The sequence below is a fragment of the Sciurus carolinensis genome, chromosome 14 (genome assembly GCF_902686445.1).
Source record: "Sciurus carolinensis chromosome 14, mSciCar1.2, whole genome shotgun sequence".
Lineage (NCBI taxonomy): Eukaryota > Metazoa > Chordata > Mammalia > Rodentia > Sciuridae > Sciurus > Sciurus carolinensis.
The window spans coordinates 11,448,132-11,470,411 of NC_062226.1; the positions used below are offsets into that span (position 1 = coordinate 11,448,132).

The 22,280-nt window shown below is 33.3% G+C and overlaps 1 protein-coding gene across 1 annotated transcript in view; it reads right to left on the minus strand.

The window, feature by feature from the left end:
- The window catches only part of Rabgap1 (RAB GTPase activating protein 1), a 151,048-nt gene that overhangs the window by 82,258 nt on the left and 46,510 nt on the right, over positions 1-22,280 (minus strand). Inside the window, 8 exon segments of the mRNA XM_047525843.1 lie at positions 834-1,008; positions 13,008-13,177; positions 13,991-14,093; positions 14,900-14,966; positions 15,366-15,476; positions 19,155-19,312; positions 19,875-20,049; positions 21,790-21,994. Coding sequence (XP_047381799.1) covers positions 834-1,008; positions 13,008-13,177; positions 13,991-14,093; positions 14,900-14,966; positions 15,366-15,476; positions 19,155-19,312; positions 19,875-20,049; positions 21,790-21,994 — 1,164 coding nt within the window.

A 22,280-nucleotide genomic window follows, 5' to 3' on the forward strand; every position in this document is an offset into this window, starting at 1 on the left:
ACATTCACATTTCTGAGATTCCATTTCTTTACATATGAGGATGACTATAAGTCCTATTTTCAGAATTACTGTTACTTTGAGGATTATATAAAATAAAGCATCTGCCTACCACATAATAAGCATCAAGTAATTGGTGGCCACTGATATTACAAATATATGACTCTAAGGTGATTACTCACCAGAACGGGATTACTGAATAGATCAATGGAAACTGAATAGTCAGTGCTCACTCCATATTTGAAAAAAGTACATATAATCATGGATACACACTTCTTTAAACCAAACCAATCATTCTTTCCACTTCCATATTTTTGTTAACACAATTCCTTAGCCAGAAATGTCTAGAGGAGCCCATTTATGCCTATTGAATTCTTCCTGTATTTTAAAATTCCAGCTCAAAACTATTCTTTATGATACCCCACAATGAAAAATGGATTCTATGAACTTCCAGAACATTTTCTGTGAATCTCACATAGATACATGCCTTTTATGACCTCATAATTAGTCTTTTTTGAGTCAGTTGAAATGGAAATGTCCACTTAGAGCTGTGTAAAATTTGTTCCAAAACTGCTAATCCAACCAGTTAGCACTGAACGGATTATTTAAAAAGCACTAATTGTACAATCTCTTTTTCCCAATTTGATTATGAGTATTTTAAAGAATTTCCAATATTAATCATTTTTTAATCTCTCATAGCTCCCAGACATAGGAGACAGTCATAAGTATTCACTGAATGAATTCCAAATGCAAGGTTCACATTATCCATTCCATGATACAATAATATATTCTGCCTGGTCCTCTACCCACAAATATAAATTTAGCACTCCCTTTACCTTCCTCTTCATCATCTTCTGGAGGAGAAGGGATCATTGAGCTCTGAGATCCAGACTGTGGCAAGCGAACTGAAGGACTGGCTGTAGTTTTCCTCCTTTCTCTTTCTGATTCACTTTCCAAGCACACAACTTCATATAAAGTGTCAGTATTATTTTTTCTCTCCTTCTGCTTTATCTTGAGGATGAAAAAGTATTTATTATGCAGTAATATTCTTTGTTTTTAATTGAGCACCACTTCTGATTTCACACAGGTTGTAAGAATAAATGATGTTTCTCAGAATCCCTACACTAATGTTCTCTAAATAGTAAAAAGCATATGTTTAGATTTAAGACCCCTAGGAAAATAGAGCATACACTGAGTAGGACTCCAGTTCTATGATTTTATGTGCTAAACAACTACTAATATTTACTCAGTGTAAACTAAATAGCTGTTCTGTCTTCCAAGTTGCTTCATATAAGTTTTAAATTATTCTGAAACATGACATTTAAAAGTAAGAAAATTCTTTATTCCATGTTTTTCCCACTTCTTTGTTCAATTGAAGTAGTGTAGGGAACAACTTCTTCAATTTTGAAAGGTACAACTCAGGGTGGGAACGGGATGTGGAAGTTGGTGAATGGCAGACAATATCAACTAAAAACCACAAAAATTCTGGTAACTCCAACTGATTTGTATTTTGGATTTATTTTGAGGCAATTTTTAAACTGACCTAAATTAAAGTCAAGGAATGTAAGATTTACCAGTATAATAAACATTTTAAATACACTAACATTACTATTATGGTCAGTCTAAGGAAGAGAAAAAAGTAAAGTGAAATACAGAGCAAGAAGAAAAGAGTTTTCTATAAGAAAAGGCACAAAGAAAACCAGAAGGTGGCTACACCAAAGAAAATCTAAAAACACAAGAGTGAGCAACAAGAACAGATTTGTTTTTTGTTTTTTTTGTACAGGATTGAATCTAGGGGTGCTTAACCACTGAGCCATACCCCAGTCCTTTTCCTTTTTTCAATTTTGAGACAGGGTCTCGCTAAGTTGCTTAGGGCCTCACTAAAATGCTTAGGCCAGCTTTGAACTTGCAATCCTACTGCCTCAGCCTCCTGAGTCATTGGAATTAAAGGTATGGGCCACCACACCCAGCTATCAGAGCAGATTTTATCCTCATATATACTTGGATTCTATAAAACAAACAAACAAAAACCTCAATCCTGAGAGTAAGGCCTTGAATGCAGCAACATGTCCTTTCAGTATCATCCTGAAGCAGCATTAAATACAATAATTGATAAGCTTCTCTGTAAAGGGTCAAAGGACAGAAACCTTATTATGGCATGTGGCCAGCAGTCTATGTAACTATGCAGCTCTACCATCAGAGGGCAAAAGCAGCCATAGACAATATGTAAATAAAGGGAGTGTGACTGTGTTCCAACAAAACTTTATTTACAAAACCAACCATCAGATAAGATTTGACCCACTATGATTTACCTACTTTGGTTTAACATGTCTGAGGATTACTTAATTTTCTAGATAAATATGACAATTTTGACTTGGCTACTTACTAATAATAAAGAATTCAGACTCTAAGAAGTTACATATTAACTTGTAGGTTTGTGCCCAGGAAATATGTAAATGATTTCTGTCCAAAAGAAAAGACAACCTAAGCTGGGCACAGTGGTGAATGCCTGTAATCCCAGCAACTTGGGACCTGAGACAGAAGGGTCACAGACAGGTTTTGGGACTAACCTCAGCAACTTAGCAAGACCCTGTCTCAGAATAAAAAATAAAAAAGAGCTGGGAATGTGAGTCAGTGATAGAGCACCCCTGGGTTAAGTTCCGAGTACTGAAGAACAAAACAAATAAAAAACAGCTCAAAGGGAATTAACTAGTTTAGTTTCTAACCTAGCAATCTTATTCTAATGTGTTTGTGTGTGTTTTTAAAAGGAAGGACCATATAAAATCTGTTTCTCGAACACAGTATCAGTTACCATCTTTTTGGTTTTCTTACTAATTAATGAATCCAATTAAAATCTTTGGTACATGCTCATTTTAAATTTATAATGATTTTTAACTTTCAAAAATTGTACTTTGGTAGAGAATAGGAATTGATTTGTTTTGTTATGTATTGCTCTTAGAAACATTAATTGCTCTATGAAAAAGTTCAACGATGAGCAAGAGTTCTTCATTTTTAAAAAGAAAAATCCTAATAGAAAAAATAACCAATTCTTCTGAGTCACACTGACCAGAGCAATATGCCTTGTGAAGCTAAACAGTCAAGAATGAGACCAACCTTATAAGTCAAACACTCCAGCTACAAAAAAATGTTCATTGTTAAATCTGTGCCATAGTACATGGAATTCATTACACTATTTTAATAAAATTTGTTTGAATTATCTATAATAAAAAGCTTTTAAAGATCTACAATACAAATCTCATATATAAAATTATCATATAACTTAAACATTAAATTGTAGCTTATAATACATAATTATATGTATAATCACTACCAGAAAGCAATTTGGTGAGACAGAGGAAAAGTGGATTTAAGTAAGTAAAGAAAATTCATGTTTCTGGATGAGAAGATTTCTGCCCCAATAAAAATACCAGTAATTATTCACCAGAGTCAGATGAGTTGAGGCTCAGGTTTAAGTGAAACATAAACAATTTAAAACATCCAAGAAAATCCACACACACACACAAACATTTAGGAAGGAAAGGTGGCCCTACCAAATATTAAAACATTATAAAGTCAATATAATAAAAGATACTGATACTGATTTAAGACCAATGGAACAGAATACAAAGACCAGAAAGAGGTTCAAGTACACATGAAAGCTAAGTACGACAAAAAAAGTATTCCAAGTCACTGAAGGAAAAGTTATAATTTTTTTTTTTTCTCTCAATACTGGGGATTGAACATAGGGGTGTACTACCATGGAACCACATCCCCAGACCTTTTTAAATTTTATTTTCAGACAGGGTTTCACTAAGTTGTTGAGGTTAGCCTTGAACTTGGGCTCCTCCTGCTTTGGCCTCCCAAGTCACTGGGATTAAGAGGTATTGCCACTATGCCTGACTGAAAGTTTCAATTTTTAAGGATAGTACTGGGATAAATGGATGGTCATTTTTTAAACTAAACACCAGAATTACCAGAATAAAATATAAAATGAATTGGAGATCTAAAAGTAATAAAAGGAAATCATGTAAATACCAAGTGAAAGATGCCTAAATTCCTTTTAACTTGGGGACAAAGAATGTTTTCTAATTTTGATCCAAATTCAGAAGGTTTAAAGAAAAAAGTTGATAAATTCTTTAGTACATAAAAAAACCCTGCATGGCAAACCCAAAGAAAATTGCCAAAATATAAGTCAAAAGACGAGTGAGTGACAGAGAAATACTGTATCTTGAAAGGTTAATCTCTTGAATAGAAAACTTCTAAAAATTAAGAGGTACAATACCAAAATCAAGGAGAAAAATGAATAAAAGATATGAATAGGAAATATACAGAAAGTCACCTTTAAACATGAAAAATGGCTTGACCTTACTAATCAAATGATAAACTAAAACTACTCTTATTTACCTGATCCACCTAACTTAGATCCTTAATTGAAACAAACTTTCAACAAGTCTATGAAGGAAAAAACAAAAACAAATACAGTATTCTCAGAACCTGCTAATTCTTATAGTTAAAACTTCGATGGAGAGGAATTTGGCAATTAAAATTACACACACATTCATCTTATGTGCCAGTGATTCTATTAAAAGGAAACTATTCTAAGATGCACTTTAATAAAATCAAAATAACAAATGTACAAATTTAACACTGCAACATTACTTGAAATAGTAAATGACTAGGGAAAAAACAACAGGTGATAAAACACTACCACATGCCCATCAATAGAAGATTGACTAAAAAGACCATGGTTTATCCAAGCAACATAGTACTATGCAGTCATTAAAAAAGAAAGGAACTCGGTGTGGTGGTACACCCCTGTAGCTCCAGCTTCTTGGGAGGCTGAAGCAGGAGGATCACACATTCAAGTTGGCCTAGGCAACCTAGAGACACCTTGTCTCAAAATAATTTTTAAAAATTAGAAAAGGGCTGAGGATGTACCTCAGAGGTAGAATAACCCTGCATTCAGTACCCACCACCAAAACAAAAACCCCAAGCCCCCAAATTGAAAATAAGTAAAAACAAATAAACCTAAGTATGTGTCAAACAGTAACAGAACCACAACAAAAAAGAATCGTTCTGAGGATGAAGCACTTGATAGCATTCTCAAGTTCCTAAGATTGAGCCCCAGCACCAAAAACAAAAAAATAATTATAAGTACCTATTTTATAGTATTACTGCAACATACTCAAAGAAACAAAAATAAGTTCCATAAAAATCTTACATTTATTTTTAAGATAAATTTAATACTGTTTCTATAATAAAGATATTCAACATAAACATGGTTTTAAACAGAAAACCAAGTAATGTTAAAGTATTACTGAAAATATGTAAATGAATTCAACTAATTCAGGCCAAGTATCAATAATGGATACTAAAAACATTAGTTTAAAAGTTAAGATTGTTGGGCTGGGGAGATAGCTCAGTTGGTAGAATGCCTGCCTCACAAGCACAAGGCCCTGGGTTCAATTCCCAGCACCACAAAAAAAAAAAAAAAAAAAGTTAAGATTGTTCTCATGATTGTGTTTAATGTATTTTTCTAATTGAAGATAACTGACATAATATTGAAGCTTCTTATCTATGATCATAGGTTAACTTATCTATTCATTTATCTATTTTTCCAGAAATTTCTATGGTTTATTATACAAACCTTGTCCAATTATTATTTTTCTATTATTTCTTGGTTCTATGTAAGTGGTATTGTGCTTTACATTTCAAATTCAAGTATTCACTGCAGAAATAAAATTGACTTAATATTTAAAAAAAAAAGAAAACAAAAGTTGAGGAATAGGATACAATTAAATTCTCTTATCTTTGTTCTACCTGCTGCAGTTTTAGCTAACTACCATCAATTGCAGTCTGAAAATATTAAATGGAAAATTCAAGAGATAAAATTTTAAATTGTGCTGTTCTGAGCAGTGTGATGAAATCTTGTGCCACCTCATTCCAACCTACCCAGAATGTGAACCTTCCTTTGGTTGTATCCACACTGTATAGGCTACCCTTTCATTAGTCACTTTGTAGCAATCTTGGTTATCAGATTGAATACTGCAGTGCTTGTGTTCAAGTAATCCTTACTAAAACTTCCCAAAATACAATCATAAAGATTACTTGCTAAATACAAAGAGAAAACCCAATTTTTACAAAGAAAAGCTTCAGTGGTCATCACCTTAATCGAATCATCACACTTTCATCAGAAAAGTACAACAACTTGGTATCATGAACCTCCTGATTTAGCAGTGAAAGAGGTCTGGTGTACTTCTAAGCACTGTATTATATCTCAAGAGGTACAGTAATTTAGTGCATGTGCACACAAGTACAAATGCATATTCATCACATTCATCAAACACAGAGAGAGAGAGAGAGACAGGGAGGGAGAGAGGGAGCGCAAATGGGAATTAACAGGTACGGATTTCCAGTTCTGATTATACTATTAATTATCTGTCCGTATGATCTTATTCTTTCAGACATGAGCTTCTTCATTTATAAAACAGTAATTTTATAAAGAATTTTGGCTTGCAAGCACAAGGCCCTGGGTTCGATCCCCAGCACCAAAAAAAAAAAAAAAAAGAATTTTGGGTGGGAGATGTACTCAGTTGCTAGAGTGATTGCCTCAACATGAACAAGGCTCTGGGTTCAATCCACAGCACCACAAAAAAAAAAAAAAAAAAAAAATGTCCCTACAGTCTCTTTGGCAATGAAAATTCTACAGTTCCAAGAATAGTCTTTTGTTCATTTTATATCACTGTTGGAAAATTCAGTCTGTATTTAGATCATTTTCTTCCTCTTTCAGTATATGGTATCTGGAAATTTAAAACCAAGAAAACATCTTTCTTTTCTTACTACTTTTAAAAGCATCTTCTCCAGTACGATGCCATATTAATGTAATAATCCCCAAAATGGAAAGGCCTCCAGGAAAAAATGGATATAATTTAAGCAAAAGAAAAAAAATTTTAAACACATATTTAAAAAACTGTATGACTGTTTTCCCATACTAGTGGCAAAAAACAGAAATATCATACATTATATATTTTAAAATTTGCTTGGTAGTATTGTTTCCTTTTCATTCTGTTAAGAACTGAAAAGGGTTAAAATTTTAAATTATGCTTAATTTAAGCAAATCCTAAAAATCTTCTTTCAATCTTTACCACACGCACCTCAGAAAGGGCACTAATCTCCAGGATATATAAAGAACGCAAAAAATTTAACACCAAAAAGAAAAGAAAAAAAACACACCAAATAACCCAATCAATAAAGGGGGTAACGAATTGAACAGAAGAACATATACGATCAAACAACAAATATATGAAAAAATGTTCATCGTATCTAGCAGTCAGAGAAATGAAAATCAAAACTACTCTTTAAGATTTCATCTCACTCCAGCCAGAATGGCAATTATCAAGAATACAAGCAAAAGTAAGTGTTGGCGAGGATGTGGGGAGAAAAGGTACACTCACACATTGTTGGTGGGACTACAGAATGGTGCCAAGTATGGAAAGGAGTAGGGAGATTCCTCAGAAAATTTGAAATGGAACCACCATTTGACCCAGCTATCTCACTCCTCAGTTTATAAGCAAAGGACTTAAAAATTAGCATACTACAGTGTTGCAGGCACATCAATGTTTATAGCAGCTCAATTCACAATACCTAAACTATGGACCCAACCTAGATGTCCTTCAACAGATGAATGGATAAAGAAAATGTGTACATAAACACAATGGAATATTACTCAGTCTTAAAGATAAACCAGAAAAAAGAAATAAGAAAGAAGGCAAATGGATGGAACTAGAGAATATCGTGCTAAGTGAAATAAGCCAATCCCAAAAAAACCAAAGGCCAAATATTTTCTCTGATAAGCAGACACTAATCCATAGTGGAGTGGGTGGTGGGGGGAGTTAGGGAAGAGTGAAGGAACTTAGAATAGTGCAGAGGGGAGTGAAAGGAGGGGTGGGGGTGGAAATGGGAAGGACGGTAGAATGAGACAGACATTATGACCCTATATACATGTCTGATTACACTACTGGTGTGACTCAGCACTATGTACAGCCAGAGGAATGAGAAATTGTGCTCCATTTGTGTACAATGTGTCAAAATGCATTGTCATGTATAATCAATTAGAACAAATTAAAAAAAAAAACTTCTTTCAGAAACAAAGACAAAAATAGCATGTTTCTGCAGAAAGAACCCTGCATGAGACGCTTAGAAGGCTTAGATATGTATCTTGTTCAAACAACTTCCATAAAATCTACTAATTTACATCTTTGGATGTCAGTTTTCTTGTCCATAAAATGAGAGCACTATTTATTAGCTTGTTGGTTCATTGTGAAAGTTACATAAAAAAGAAAGCTAAGTGGTTAAAAGAGTGATGGTCACAGTAAGTCCTCAAATAAATATTACTTTTTAATGTCATAAATATAAAAAAGAATAAACTTAGTTTATTAAGTTGCAAGGGGGTGAAATTAATAGTGTTCTAAGTGTTCTAAGAGGGCAAGAAGTTGTTCAAATTTTTCCCACTCTATATAAGATTAACAGTGGTACAAGTGCTGCAAGACAGTACATAGTTGTTCAAGTTCTTCACATACTATCTCTCTTCGCCCTCACCTCTCCAGTCATGCACATAAAGACTTAACCAAATTAGGAGAAAAATGAAAGATTATTATCAGGAATTTCCTACCCTTCTCCCAGCTTCCACATATACACTTCTGGGATTTTTTGGCAAATAAACTATTGACAATCTAGTTTATGTTTAATTTGTAATCTTAACAGAAAAATAAGTCTATTGGATTACATCTCAGCTATGTTTTTGGCTAGTTTATCCTATTAAGTCTTTTTTAGCATAGCTAAAAAAAAATTATGCGAAGAGGCTGAGTTTGCAGCTCATCAGCAGAGCGCTCACCTAGCACATGTGAGGCACTGGGTTCGGTCCTCAGCACCACATTGTAAATAAATAAAATAAAGGTATTGTGTCCATCTACAATTAAAAAAAATTTTACACATTGGAAAAAAAACTAAGCAAAAAGTACCAGAATAACATACTGTTATTAGAATATTTGTAAATCTTGCATGGAAATGAAATTAAATAGATTTATTTCCATGAAAAAAATACATCACCCCACACTCAACCACAGGAGTGATCTTTAAATAAACTCATGCAGTCTTTGAAGCCAAGACTTCAACATTAGACCTTAAGGGAAATTAATGATCAGGGTAGTTTTATTTTACATTCACTAAAATAAGACTGAAGAGATAGAACTCTAATTAAAGAGAAATTTTTAAACAAATAATTTTTAAAATATGTTAAAATATTATTCAATTAATTTCTATTTACTGCTTCTTGCTCTAGAAACATTTAAGGATAGTTCCCTTTCACTGCCTAAATTTGCATTAATGCTTATGAACTAGTTTAACATCTCACGCATTCTTCCTCTGGGGCAGATTCTACATTTATATAATCAAGGCTGTTGTGATTTCATGACTTAGGGTTATTCTCCTTATGGCCCACGGAGTTCCACAGTACCTCTCAATTATAATAACTAAAATATAGGGAAAATTTATTATGTACTGCTAACTTCTTGTGTGATATACAGTTTATTTCATGTCACAATAATATTATGAGGGAGATGCTATAATTGCTCTCAATTTAGAGTTGAGTAAACAAAGTCAGAGGGTTGAAGGAACTTGCTCAAAGTCATAACGCCAATCAGGGGTAAGATCCATGGACTCTGATTCCACATCCAAGTTCTAGATGATGACTCTAATAATCCTCTGCTCCTACTAAGACTTGGGTTTACATTCCATTTCTTAAGACAACACTGGGAAGAAATCTCTATTCCTGCTTTGCTTGTTTCCTTTTCCTAAATATACTCAAGTAAATATATATTCAAGTAAATAGATATACAACATGATAATTTTGTATAATGGAAAATCAATGTTCCACCATCATCTATTTAAAAAAATAAAAGACTGTTTTTCATAACCAGAAATTTTACATTGTTCTAGTTTCCAATTTAAGTTAAGATTTTCACTTCACTCTTCCTTCCAAAGTTATAAAAATATCCCTTGGTATTCCTCTATTACAGTTCTCTGCAAAAAATTATGAATATAAATTAAAATAAATAATTTTTATTTCCTAGGGCAAAAAAAAAATCAATGTTACATGTAAACAAACTGAATTGAATACATAACTGGGAACTACTATGTTCTAGATGTTTGGGATAAATCAGTGAACAAAACAGATTAAGAATATTGCCTTAGCAAAGAATAAAATAAAAAACTTAATAATGTAAAAGTAAGCATATTACATGATATATATCATGATAAGGTGAATGCCAATGTACAAAAATGTGTATATATACATCTATAACTTAGGGGTACAGAGAACTGGCAGTACCAGTGGGAGAGTGAGCAAACTGCAATGTTAAGGGGGGTAGTAAGGGCAAGTTGTGAGAAGCAGATCTGAACAGATGAAAGGCCTGAAGCAGGTATTAACAAGTGCAACACAGAAGAGTATTCCAGGCAGATAACAGTTAATAACAAAGTTCAAAAGAGTATGGCTAGCGTAGAGTGAACAATAAAAAAGAGGAATTTGTTTATGACCTAAAAGGCAGCAGAACAGGTAGGGTCAAGTAAGCCACCATAAAAACTGGCTTTGAATGAATAAAATAGGGTTTGAAGGTTTTGGGCAGAAAAATGCTAAGAATAGATTATAAGGGGCCAGATAAAAATACAGAGATGAGTAAAGAGGCTATCAGAATAACCTATGTGAAAAATGATGATTCAGATGTGGGGTAATGTAATCCAGGTGAGAAGCAGTCCTATTCTGAATTTGAAAATAAATAAGATTACTGATAAACTGGATATGGAGTTTGAGAAATAAAAGTAAAATTCTTGGCCTAAACAACTACTAAAACTGAAACACTAAAGGCAGGTAAATATTTGAGGGTGGGAGAAATAATGAGTACCTTTCTAGTCATGTTAAGTTTGAGATATCCTGAAAGCTAAGCAAAGAAGGTCTATTTAAGAAAGAAGTGATCATCTATATCCAATGCTGGAGGCAGGCAAAGAAGAGGAAGACTCCACTGGGCATCTAGATTTATTCCTAAGAGTTCTGCTACAAAGTAAATAGGGCAGAGAGGCTGGAGGTATAGAACTGTGGTAGAGCACTTGCCTACCATATATGCAAGGTCCTGAATTCCATCTGCAGCTCCACAAAAAAAGGCTGGCAAGGCGGGAGGAAAGGAGGGGGGAAAAGGAGGGCAGTAAGTGGTGGGACAACTGGGAGCCAAGGAAAACTAAGAGAATGGAAAGGATACTTCAGCTCTGCCCACCACAGGAAACTCAAGTATGAAGTTTTTTTGACAAAGTTAACTGCCAGATTTTAAAAAAAGAAAATGAGATCCTTTTCAGAAGAAAATAATGAAATCCAGAGTCTCTACAATATATCACTTAAAATGTTACTTATCATACCTCAGAATTAACAGTCAAGGATTTCTGAAGCAGCCATACAACAATGATGCTCTGGGATGTAAGTGAAAACTTGCTCATAAAAGAATAAATGGGCAGGCATAGCAGTGCACTCCGATAATCATAGTTACAAAGGAGTTTGGAGGATCGCTGCCCAAATTCAAAGTCAGTCTAGGCAATTTAGTGAGATCCCATCTCAAAATAAACAAAAAAGGGCTGGGGATGTAGTTCAGTGACAGCACATGTCAGATTCAATCTCTAGTACAGCAAAACACAAACAAAAGGTAAATCTCAAGAGAAAACAACCATGAGGCAGGAAAATGAAAAGTGGACTGGGATGTAATTCAATGGTACACCGTGTGGTCAGCATGTAAGAGGCCCCAGGTTCAATCCTCAATAACCCCCATCCAAAAAAAAAAAGAAAGAAAAAAGTTGTTTTTTTCATTTTTTTAATTAAAAATGAGGCAGTTGCCAGGTGCAGTGGTGCACACCTATGATCCATCCCAGCAGGGAGGCTGTGGCAGGAGGAATACAGAGATCAAAGCCAGCTTCAGAAAAACAAGGTGCTAAGCAACTCAGTGATAACCCGTCTCTAAATAAAAATACAAAATAGGGCTGGGGATATGGCTCAGTGGTTGAGTGCCCCTGAGTTCAATCCCTGGTACCAAAAAAAATAAAAAACTAAAAAAAGGGCAGCTGGGTGTGAAGGCATAAGCATGCAATCCAGCAATTTGGTAGGCTGAGGTAGGAGGATTACAATTTTGAGGAGAGACTGGGCAACTTAAATAAAAATTTAAAAGGTTGGGAATGTAGCTCAGTGGTATAATACTCCTAAGTTCAAAATATCTAAAACATCTGGAACTGAAATCCTGTAAGGAAAGAAAAGAGAGCTGGGCAGGGCAAAAGGTAAACAATGGGTCAAATTTTCCCCAAATCTCGTTTTAAAAAATTTTAGAAATTTGAAAGTCCAGCAAATCCCAAGAATGATAAGCAGAAAAAAATCAGGACTAGGCATATAATAGTTAAATGTCTTAAAACCAAAGATAAAGAATCTTCAAAGCCAGAGAAAAATGATTTATTATATAGAGAGGAATAATAATATAAATTAATGCTGACCTCTAATCAAAAACAATGGAATTCAGAAGACTGTGAGATAATATTTGAAAGAACTGAAAGAGGAAAACAATCAATTCAGAATCTTTGATCCAATGAAAATATTCTACTGAAATGTAGTGAAATAAAGACACTTGAAGATAATGAGTGCTAACAGAATACATCGTCAGCAGATGTACACTAAAAGAAATTTTAGAAGTTCTTCATGCTGAGGGTAAATGAGACCAATGAAATGAAAAACTAAATCTGGAGGAAACAATGAAGAGCAACAAAAATTTTAAGAAGGTGGATAAATCTACAAGTGACGTTTTTTCCTCTTACTATACTTAAAATACACATAACTATTTAAAATTTCAATTGATAGTTTAATGACAAGTTAGTCTCTAAAGTGAATTCACCTTTCTACCCCCCTCTATATTTGTAGAAAAATTCAGTACCTGCTTTAGTTTCAAAAAAAAATTTTCAGTAGTACTACGTTTGCTGAAGGGCCAGAATAATCTTTCATTAGGTGAGCAAACTCGAACTTTTGTCTCTAGGAGAAATCGAACAGGTTCCTGCACTTCTGTTATCACCAAATCAACAGCTGTGGTCATAAATAGCACTTTATCTAGAGAAAGTAAAAAAAATCATGAGCAAATCAAAAGACATCGAAACACACCTGGTCATACCATTAAAGTAAAACTAATTACTTTTATCACAAACTTTCAAGACATCTTAAGGTCAACAACTGTCAATTAAAGAAACATACTGTCAGATTGTTTTGCAAAAATTATTAATGTATGGTATCTTTTATATACCACTCTAACAGTAGAAATTCTCAACTTTTAAATTTGGCTAATAATGGTATCTCATACTTTAGAACTATCTGTTTTATCCTTTATCCACTATATTGCTACTGATAACATGAAAATCTGAAGGGAAAAATAAATGCTCAACGGGAGAGACTCATTAAGCAAGTAACATTACATTTTCAGGACAGAATATTATGCTACCATTAAAGTCACTCAGGAAGGGTATGAAGTATCTTGAAAAAAGTTCTTCCTGCACAAAATATCTGAAAAGTTACACAAAAACAACTAATAGTGATTCTCATTGGATCAGGTGGGGCTAAAGACTATGATAGACTCACTTTTTTCTATATAGCCTTTAATTTTTAACCATAGGTGCATGGATTATCTCTACAAAAATGAATAAAATTTAAGTCTAAACATGTAAACAGAAATAAAGAGAAGGGGGAAGGGAAAATGAATACGCAAAAATGATACTTTGTTTAAAGGTCAAATACAACAATAAACACAAGAACTATTCATTTGTTTCACCAGAATTAGGTAAATACTGAAGACTGGTCAAGCAAGTGGTCCTAAGGTCTGGATATCATCCTGAAACTAAAACTTCTGTTCATGTCAGCAATCTGCATCACCTTTAGGAGTTTCTTCATTTACAGCTTGAAAATGTGGGGATTTTGAATTCCAGCTACCAGTAATTACATATGATTTTCCATCTGAACTTTTACCCATAGACTCCTAAAAATAAAAAAAAGAAAATTAATCTTAATACTCCAGTGGGTGAATAATAGCTAACCCTCATTTTGTTGCTTTAAAAAAACACTTAAGGGCTGGGGATGTAGCTCAGTTGGTAGAATGCTTGCCTCACATGCACGAGGCCCTGGGTTCAATCCCCAGCACCACAAGAAAAAAAAAAAAAAAAAAAAAAAATCAAAAAAAACAGGAGTTGAAAAATACGAGTTTTTTTTTTTAAAGTAGAAGTGCATGTAAACAATTATAATTAAGATTAAAGATATACCATGTATTTGCACAACTGTTCCTAAAAAGTTATATTTAAAGTAAATGCTTGTAAATCATACTAAATTGAATAAACATTAGGGAAATTCACTACCTAAAACTAATGCTGAATTATTCTATCAAATATATAATCACCATATACTTTTCAGTTTTGAAAATAAAGATTTCAATCTAAGAAGCTTAATCCTAATAGTTCCAACTACTTGTAAAACATGGTAGTTTGCAAAAGAATTCTCTGATAAATTTTCTCCTTTCATTCTCACATCAATCCTACCCAATAAACAAGTATTATTATCACTAGTACAGTGTCAAGAAGCCAAGGCTGAGATATTTATCAAGGTCAGACTTCTAAAAACAAAGTCAAGAATAAGGAAATCCTCTTGTCTTTGTGTATTGTTTTATAGCTTACACAGAAAATCTTCATAAACATTTTCTAACATTAGATTCTGATGAGATACAGTAAAACAACTTTCCTATGGAAATAGTTTTTAACCTTCCAATATTAAAAAAATAAAATAAATTCTCACCAAATCTAACAAATGCATATCACTGTTTCGTACATCTTTTCCCGGGCTGAGGAGAACTCCAAAACATCTGTAAAAAATGAACTGCCATAAATTTGGAAAAAAAAGATAAAATATACTAAAATGTTTAAATGGGTCACTTTTTAAAAAACTTCTTATGGGGAAAAAAGGACACTTCTTAAAATTAGCAATAAATGAGTGTTGATCAAACGATCTTCACTTCTTTAACTGAGGTAAGCAAATTCTATTTGCCTTTTATTACCATGTGATTGAGATTAGCATATTAGTTGATAATTTACAGGAGCTACTTCAAAGTAAATAAGTATTCACTTCAATAAGCAAAAGAATTCCCCAGTGGACAAATACTTTGCAAATATATTAAAAAAAAAAGAGAGAGAGAGAGTGATTATCTCATTAGGCTTTAAAATAAAAAATTTATATTTACACTAAACTTACTAAAATTGTTTACCTTTCAATGGCAAGTTCTTTATTAGTTGTTTGTTGTACATAGATGACAATCTTCTTATCAATTCCTTGGCGTAGTTTAAAGCATTGTCTGTCCTTGTCTTTGGGAACAGCACTGTAGACAGACATGTTTCAATCATTTTCCTGTTATATACTATAACAATTTTTTTAAACAAAGACCTCAAAACTCTGATTCTTTTTCTATGACTAGTTTTCAAACACCACCACCAACAAAAAAAACTCCTGTGTCTCCTAAAATGCAGATTTACTTTTTTCTCTTTTGTTGCAGTGAAAATTAAATAGTTGCAAAGTACCTAGTATAGCAACTGGCATATTTCATAATTGTTTTTACAAATAATTATTGCTTCATTTGCTTAAATATATAATGAAGAAAAAGACAACCACAGACCCTTTGAACCTCAAAACAAATTATCTTTAAAAAATAAGAGGCATGAGGAAAATACAGCCAATAAGCTGCTAACACATCCCTTAAACAGTGATAACCTTAATATAAACCTGTGTAACTAATTATTAAAATACTGATGAAAGTTAATAAGCATCAGCTTAATAAAAATTAAAAATATTCTTAAAATGACAGTTTATCAGGTCTGGGGAGATAGCTCAGTCAGTAGAGTGCTTGCCTTGCATGCACAAGGCCCTGGGTTTGATCCCCAGCACCACAAAAAATAAAAACAAAAACAAAAACAAAAAAATGACAGTTTATCAAAATAATTCTTAGTCTCCCACACATCATTATCTCTAGTTCCTTTGTTCTCAAAGACAAAATCTGCATGTGGCAATCAAAAGTAAGTATGAAGTAAGTCTAAACTGTATCTTATTTCTGTAGAATTTTAACACAATGGCAACGAAACAATTAGTAGATGAATTATATGGTTATATTAAAGCTCTATGTACCTACAAAAAGTAAAAGTGGTTCTGCAGAATAATTAGTTTGAAACCCATCTGCATTTGTATATTAACCAAATCAAGAACATTTTATAACAAATTACAAAAAGCAAAGAATCTTTTTTTTTTTTTTTTTGGGTGCTGAGGATCGAACCCAGGGCCTTGTGCTTACAAGGCAAGCACTCTATCGACTGAGCTACCTCCCCAGCTCCAAAAGCAAAGAATCTTAACAATGCAGTGTAGAAAGGACAAACATGTTCAAAGAAAAATTTTGCATAGCAAATTGCTAAATATTTACGGCAGACAAAATTCTCACCTATAATGAGATGGACGGGTCTCAACTTCAACTATCAGTAGGTATACTGTCTCTAAGTTCTGTGGGTACTGAAGTATAAGTAAATAAAATTTCATCTTTTAGCAATTTAAACTAGTATATATAAAGTTGTTTCCTGACTTTAAAAGGACTGCATCAACAGAAAGCACAGTGGAAGGTACAATCAGTGAACCTGAATGTCAGGGGTCTTGATTATATAATTGTGTCACTGAACGAATCCAACATTTAATTCTTGTGGTATAAACTATGAAATCAAGGTCAAGGCTTAATTTCCATGGTTTTCTTTACCTATAAGAAAAGCATAATACTAACTACTCAATATGTCTTATGAGGTTGCTTGGTGGATTAAATACTCACTCACACACACAGAGGAAGTGCTTTGAATGGTATAAATAAAAATGCTCCATCTTCTAAATGGAAGACTAAATTAAGAAGATAATTTCTAATTGTAATAATGTAGAATTATTTTTTCAGAAATGAGGAGGGAATAAAGTATTGATTCTTCCCAATGCACATTGTCTATATGTTATAGCAAAATCAAATTATCTGTGTTGTAGTTAATTCATACACATATATCTCTGGAATATATGGTAAGTCATATGGATATACCATCATATTTTAATCATTCCAGTCTAGTCAATATTTAATTTCCATTTTTTAGTTTTATTATTACATACAGTGTTAAGGAGAATATTCATGTGGATAATTTTTTTGGGTACCTACCTCAATGATTGTTTCTGTAAATAAATTCCCACTATATTAATTACTGTATAAACGTAATGTATTAGACAAATCCAAATATGACAAAGCAAAGCATTTTTCCAACGATTTCATCACTAGATTGGGTTAACACTAGCATTTGCCATAAACTTCTAGTAAATTCATACACCAAAAAAACGCAAAGCCCTAACAAACCTAAAAACATATCAGACCATTTAGCAATTTTTGGTAAGAACATCTCCTTTGTATGAAAGGGAAAAAAACAGGGATGTTTATGGAATTTTACACAGAGGAACTACATAAATATTTTCAAAAAATAAAGTTTAAAGAAACTTCACTAAAAAGGAAAAAAATATTTAAAACAGTTTAAACTGCAATTTTATTTTCCCAGGGCATGAATGCACACTGTACTAATTATTACTTCATAGTATTGCTTTCAGACTGGAAACGTAGCTAATGAGAAAGCACAGACACAATGCCTGACACTTCTGTTCTCAAATCAAAAAGTTGATGCTCCAGTATATCTTAAATTGGCCACCAGGTGGCATGACAATATCAAAGTCTGAAGAGAGACCAAAAGTAAACATTTTTCCCACAACTCAGTCACTGTGCTTTTTAATTTAAAAGCAATTAATAAAAATTATTTATATTTTTACATCATTTCATTGTATACATTTTATAAGGGAGTCATGGAGGAAGAAGGACTTGTGTCTAACTATGGTCTTGATTATGATCTTAAGAAACACTCATTTTGTAATATGTGATATATAAAGGTACAAAATCATTTTGCAACCACAAAATTTTAAAACTAGAAGATTTCAGAGTCCAGCCTTCTTGTTTGTTAGGTAAGGAAACTACTGCCACAAGATGTGAAGGAACTTGGAAAAAGTCACACTGTTAACAGTAGCAACAATTTAACTAAACCTAAGTTTTGATTTTTACTCCAGGGTTTTTCCTAACAAAAAATTATTTTACTTAAAAACCTAAACCAATTATTTCCAACTCTCTAAATGGTAGGTCACACTTCAGACAAAGCCCTCCTTCTACTGTGTTCAGATAAACTTCAATGGTAAAACATGATTTTCAAAAGTCTTAAGATCTTCATATAAAAACAAGTAAACCAAACAAATTAACCAAACAAAAACAGCAAAACAAATACAGCTACCAATCCGGCTGACTCAGCTTTAGTCTATTTTTTTTTTTTTTTTTTTTCCTGGCTACCAGGGATTGAACCCAAGGGCACTTAACAACTGAGCCCTTTTAATTTCTTTATTTTGAGACAGGGTCTTGCTAAGTTGCTTAGGGCCTTGCTAAGCTACTGAGGGTGGTTTTGAACTTATGATCCTCTTCCCTCAGTCTCCTGAGTTGCGGGGATTACAGGTGTGCGCCATTGAGTCCAGGTTAGTGATTTTATGTATGTGTGTGTGTGTGTGTGTGTGTACACACACACACTTTTTTTTTTTTTTTTTCTTTTTGCAGTGCTGGGGATTGAACCCAGGGCCTTGTGCTTGCAAAGCAAGCACTCTACCAACTGAGCTATATCCCCAGCCTAGTGATAATTTTTAAGAATAGTCAGGGAGCTACTTTCAGTTTAAAATAAAGTGGTAACATGTTCTCCACACGGTATTTTTATTGCCAGAAAATTTTTCAAATTTTGCCTCTGTAAATTTTTCTTTTCCTTTACCATTTAAAAAGAAAAAAACCCTCTCTATAAAAGGAATAATTTTATGGTATGAAAGGTATAGGTGATCTGCCCTGGATTTTCCCTTGAATAACAGATGATACAGCATGCTAATATAAACTCAATAAAATGAATAAAATAATATGCCCTACCTAAAATAACCTTTGCCATCATCTTCTTTTATTTCTAAAGACACAGAGAAGGTAAAGATATCACTGTCAGGAGTCTGCGGTGCAGCAGTGGCTGAAAGTGGGGTTTGCTTGGCAGAACGGCGGAAGGCAGTGGCAAAACTGTAAAGTATCCGGCTTACCTGCAATCAGACATGTTAGGAAATGTGCTGTTACCATGAGATACAAAATGTTTTTATGAAGGCTAGAAGGTGATCTACTTTTGAAGGGATAATCATCTTTCCCCTACTAATGAGATGCTTTTGAAAAATTATCTAATTTGTTAGCCCTCAAAAGCAAGTACCAAACATCACCAGAAAGTATTTTTTCCCTTAAAAAAAAAAAAAAGTTCTAAACATTAGAAAGCCAAGTGAAAAATAGAGCTTTCTGTTAGAAGCTATCTAAACACATATACTATCATAAAAAACAGTTGTAACAATTTTTTTTTTCGTTTTGGTTTTTGGTGGTACTAGGAATGGAATCCAGGGCCTTGCACATGCTATGCAAGTGCTCTACCACTGAGTTACACCCTCAGTAGTCCTAACAAGTTTAGGTCTAAAAAAATGGTTTACAAATATGTCACCAATGGCACAAGGATGCCAATCTAACCCAATCAAATAGCAGCTAACCAATTCCCTTTGTCACTATCAGTGACAGAGACAAAAGGTGAAGTTTCATATTCACAGTTTTCTCCTAAAGACTTACAGCTTCTTGTATTTCACATCGAAAGACATGTATTCTGAAGAGCTCTGCATTGTAATGACTTTCGGTGAAAGCAAAACAGTCACTCTCAGGAGTTCCATCATGCCCTCTGACACAGAAGAGGATTTTGTAGATAGGGTAGTTTGCTATTTCAGTGTTTGTCTGAGGATCTAAGAGTCTGTTCAGAAAAAAAGATATAAAGAGGTTAGAGGAATTATGAACAATTTGCAATATATTCATATTAGGATCAGACATCTTTCTAACCAGATGATCATACAGGACTTCTGTATGCTAATCCTATTAAATTTTAGGAAATAAGTTGTATATAGACTATTAAAGTGATTGATCACATAATTCCATGTCACTAAAAACTATGTAGTTTCATGTCTTGGGAAACCAAGTAGGAAGGTTTAAATAATATCAATGAGCACATGTTTCTTTTACACTCTGCAACTAAACAGAAACAAGGTCAATGGGTAAAGTAGACTACCAAAATATATCAATAGAGTTGTGTTCTGATTATAATTTATAAAAGAATTATCTAGTATGCATTATTACTTAAGGAAATACAAAATCTAAGATCTTTTTCAAGAGTGAAGCATGTTTTGATTCATGGAAAATAAGGGGAAAAATTATATAAAATGCTAACTCCTCAAAAAAATCATGAATAAAATAAAAAGGATGCCATTCACCCAATTCAACAAATATTTATGTGATACCTAAAACATTCCAGATTATGTTCAGGGTACTAAGGACACAACTGTGAAAGGCACGGGGGTGGGGTGAGGTGTATGTGGAAACTGCAATTTCAACACTGCAGGGCCCTAAAGGGCCTGGTTCACAATGGAAATAATTAGAAAGGGGATTGAACCCAGGTTTGAAGGCACTTTCATGAAAGCTTTGAAAATGTGAGACAAGATAAGATTAATTTTCTCATTGCTTTTATAGAATTAAAATGTTAAAATATATTAAAGTATAAAACTTCAATTGGCATTTGCAAAACAAAGTATTTTATAAGTAGCTTAACAAATACAAAATTAGAATTTGTGAATCTTTGTGAAACTCTTGTTTACTCAGAGAAAAATTATGCAGATTGACTATTATCCAGATGAAGCTACTATTCTGTTACTATGAAACCCCAAAATGCTTCTGAAGTACTGAGAAACAAATTCACTGCTGAAAGAGGAATAAACTGGACCAATATTTCTAGATAGTTATTTGGTAATATATCAAAAGCAATAAAAATGGCCCAGTAAGTCTGTATTTAAGAAATTTATACTAAGGAAATTAATCATAAAGCATTTATGTGCCCAAAATAAATTATTAGTTATCATTATTATTAGTGCTTTTTCTCTTTGAAAGACCAAAACTGCCTAGTGTGGTAGCCCCAAAAATTAAAGAGCTGAAGCGGGAGGATCACCAGTTTGAGGCCAGCCTGGGCAAGTTAGCACGATCCTGTCCAAAATAAAAAAAATAAAAAGGGCTGGGGATGTGGTGCAGTGGTAGAGCACCCAGGTTCAAGTCCAGTACTGCAGAGGAAAAAAAAGAACAGGCTGTACTGGAATAGCTAATATTTACCAATAGATTTTTTGTAATTTCCAAAATCAGTATGAAATTCCTGGGGGGACAAGGAAAACAAATTAATTTGTTAAGAAGACTCTCATGGTCAACATATTCTTAAAAGCATTTAAATCACTAATGTGCTATACAGAATTGGTGTGTAGAAAATACACAAACTGATACAAATGAGTGCCCATTTTTTATGAAGGTAACAATCTTTGGAAACTATAATGTTAGGGTCAAATAAATTAAACATTTCATGAATAAAATAGTATATTTTATTCACTATTGCTTGTTTGTAAAATAAAACATCAGAGATCTGATATGAATACTACAGAGTTCAAAGGTCTGGTCTCACCTCACAGTTCCTTCAGATACATTAGGCACTGAGAGGGTTACATCTAGTGAAATCTGACACTGGCTTCTTAAGATGGACATCATCCTCAAGGCTTCTACTTCACTCCTGGGAGCATTTACTGAGGCACAGCCTAAATAAGTTAGTTTACTGAAAACTACACTGTCCTCATCAGCCACTGGTGTAAAAGGACTTGACACTTCAGAATCTGAAGTAAAAAAAGAATAAAGAGATGATTATTTTCATTTTGATATTTTGTTGATATGAATAGCAAATAAAGATGTGCAAATAACATTTAGGTTCTAAATTAAGTACTAATGAGATAAAATGCCATACCCCTAAAGAAAAGCCCACAGAAAACCGAAAGCTCACACTAGAATTCGTGATAACACCAAGACTTTTATGTAGTGTTGGTAAGAGTCAATCCAGATTCCTATGAGTCGCTATTCTGAATTTTGATTTTATAACTTACATTTAAGTCACATATACATTAG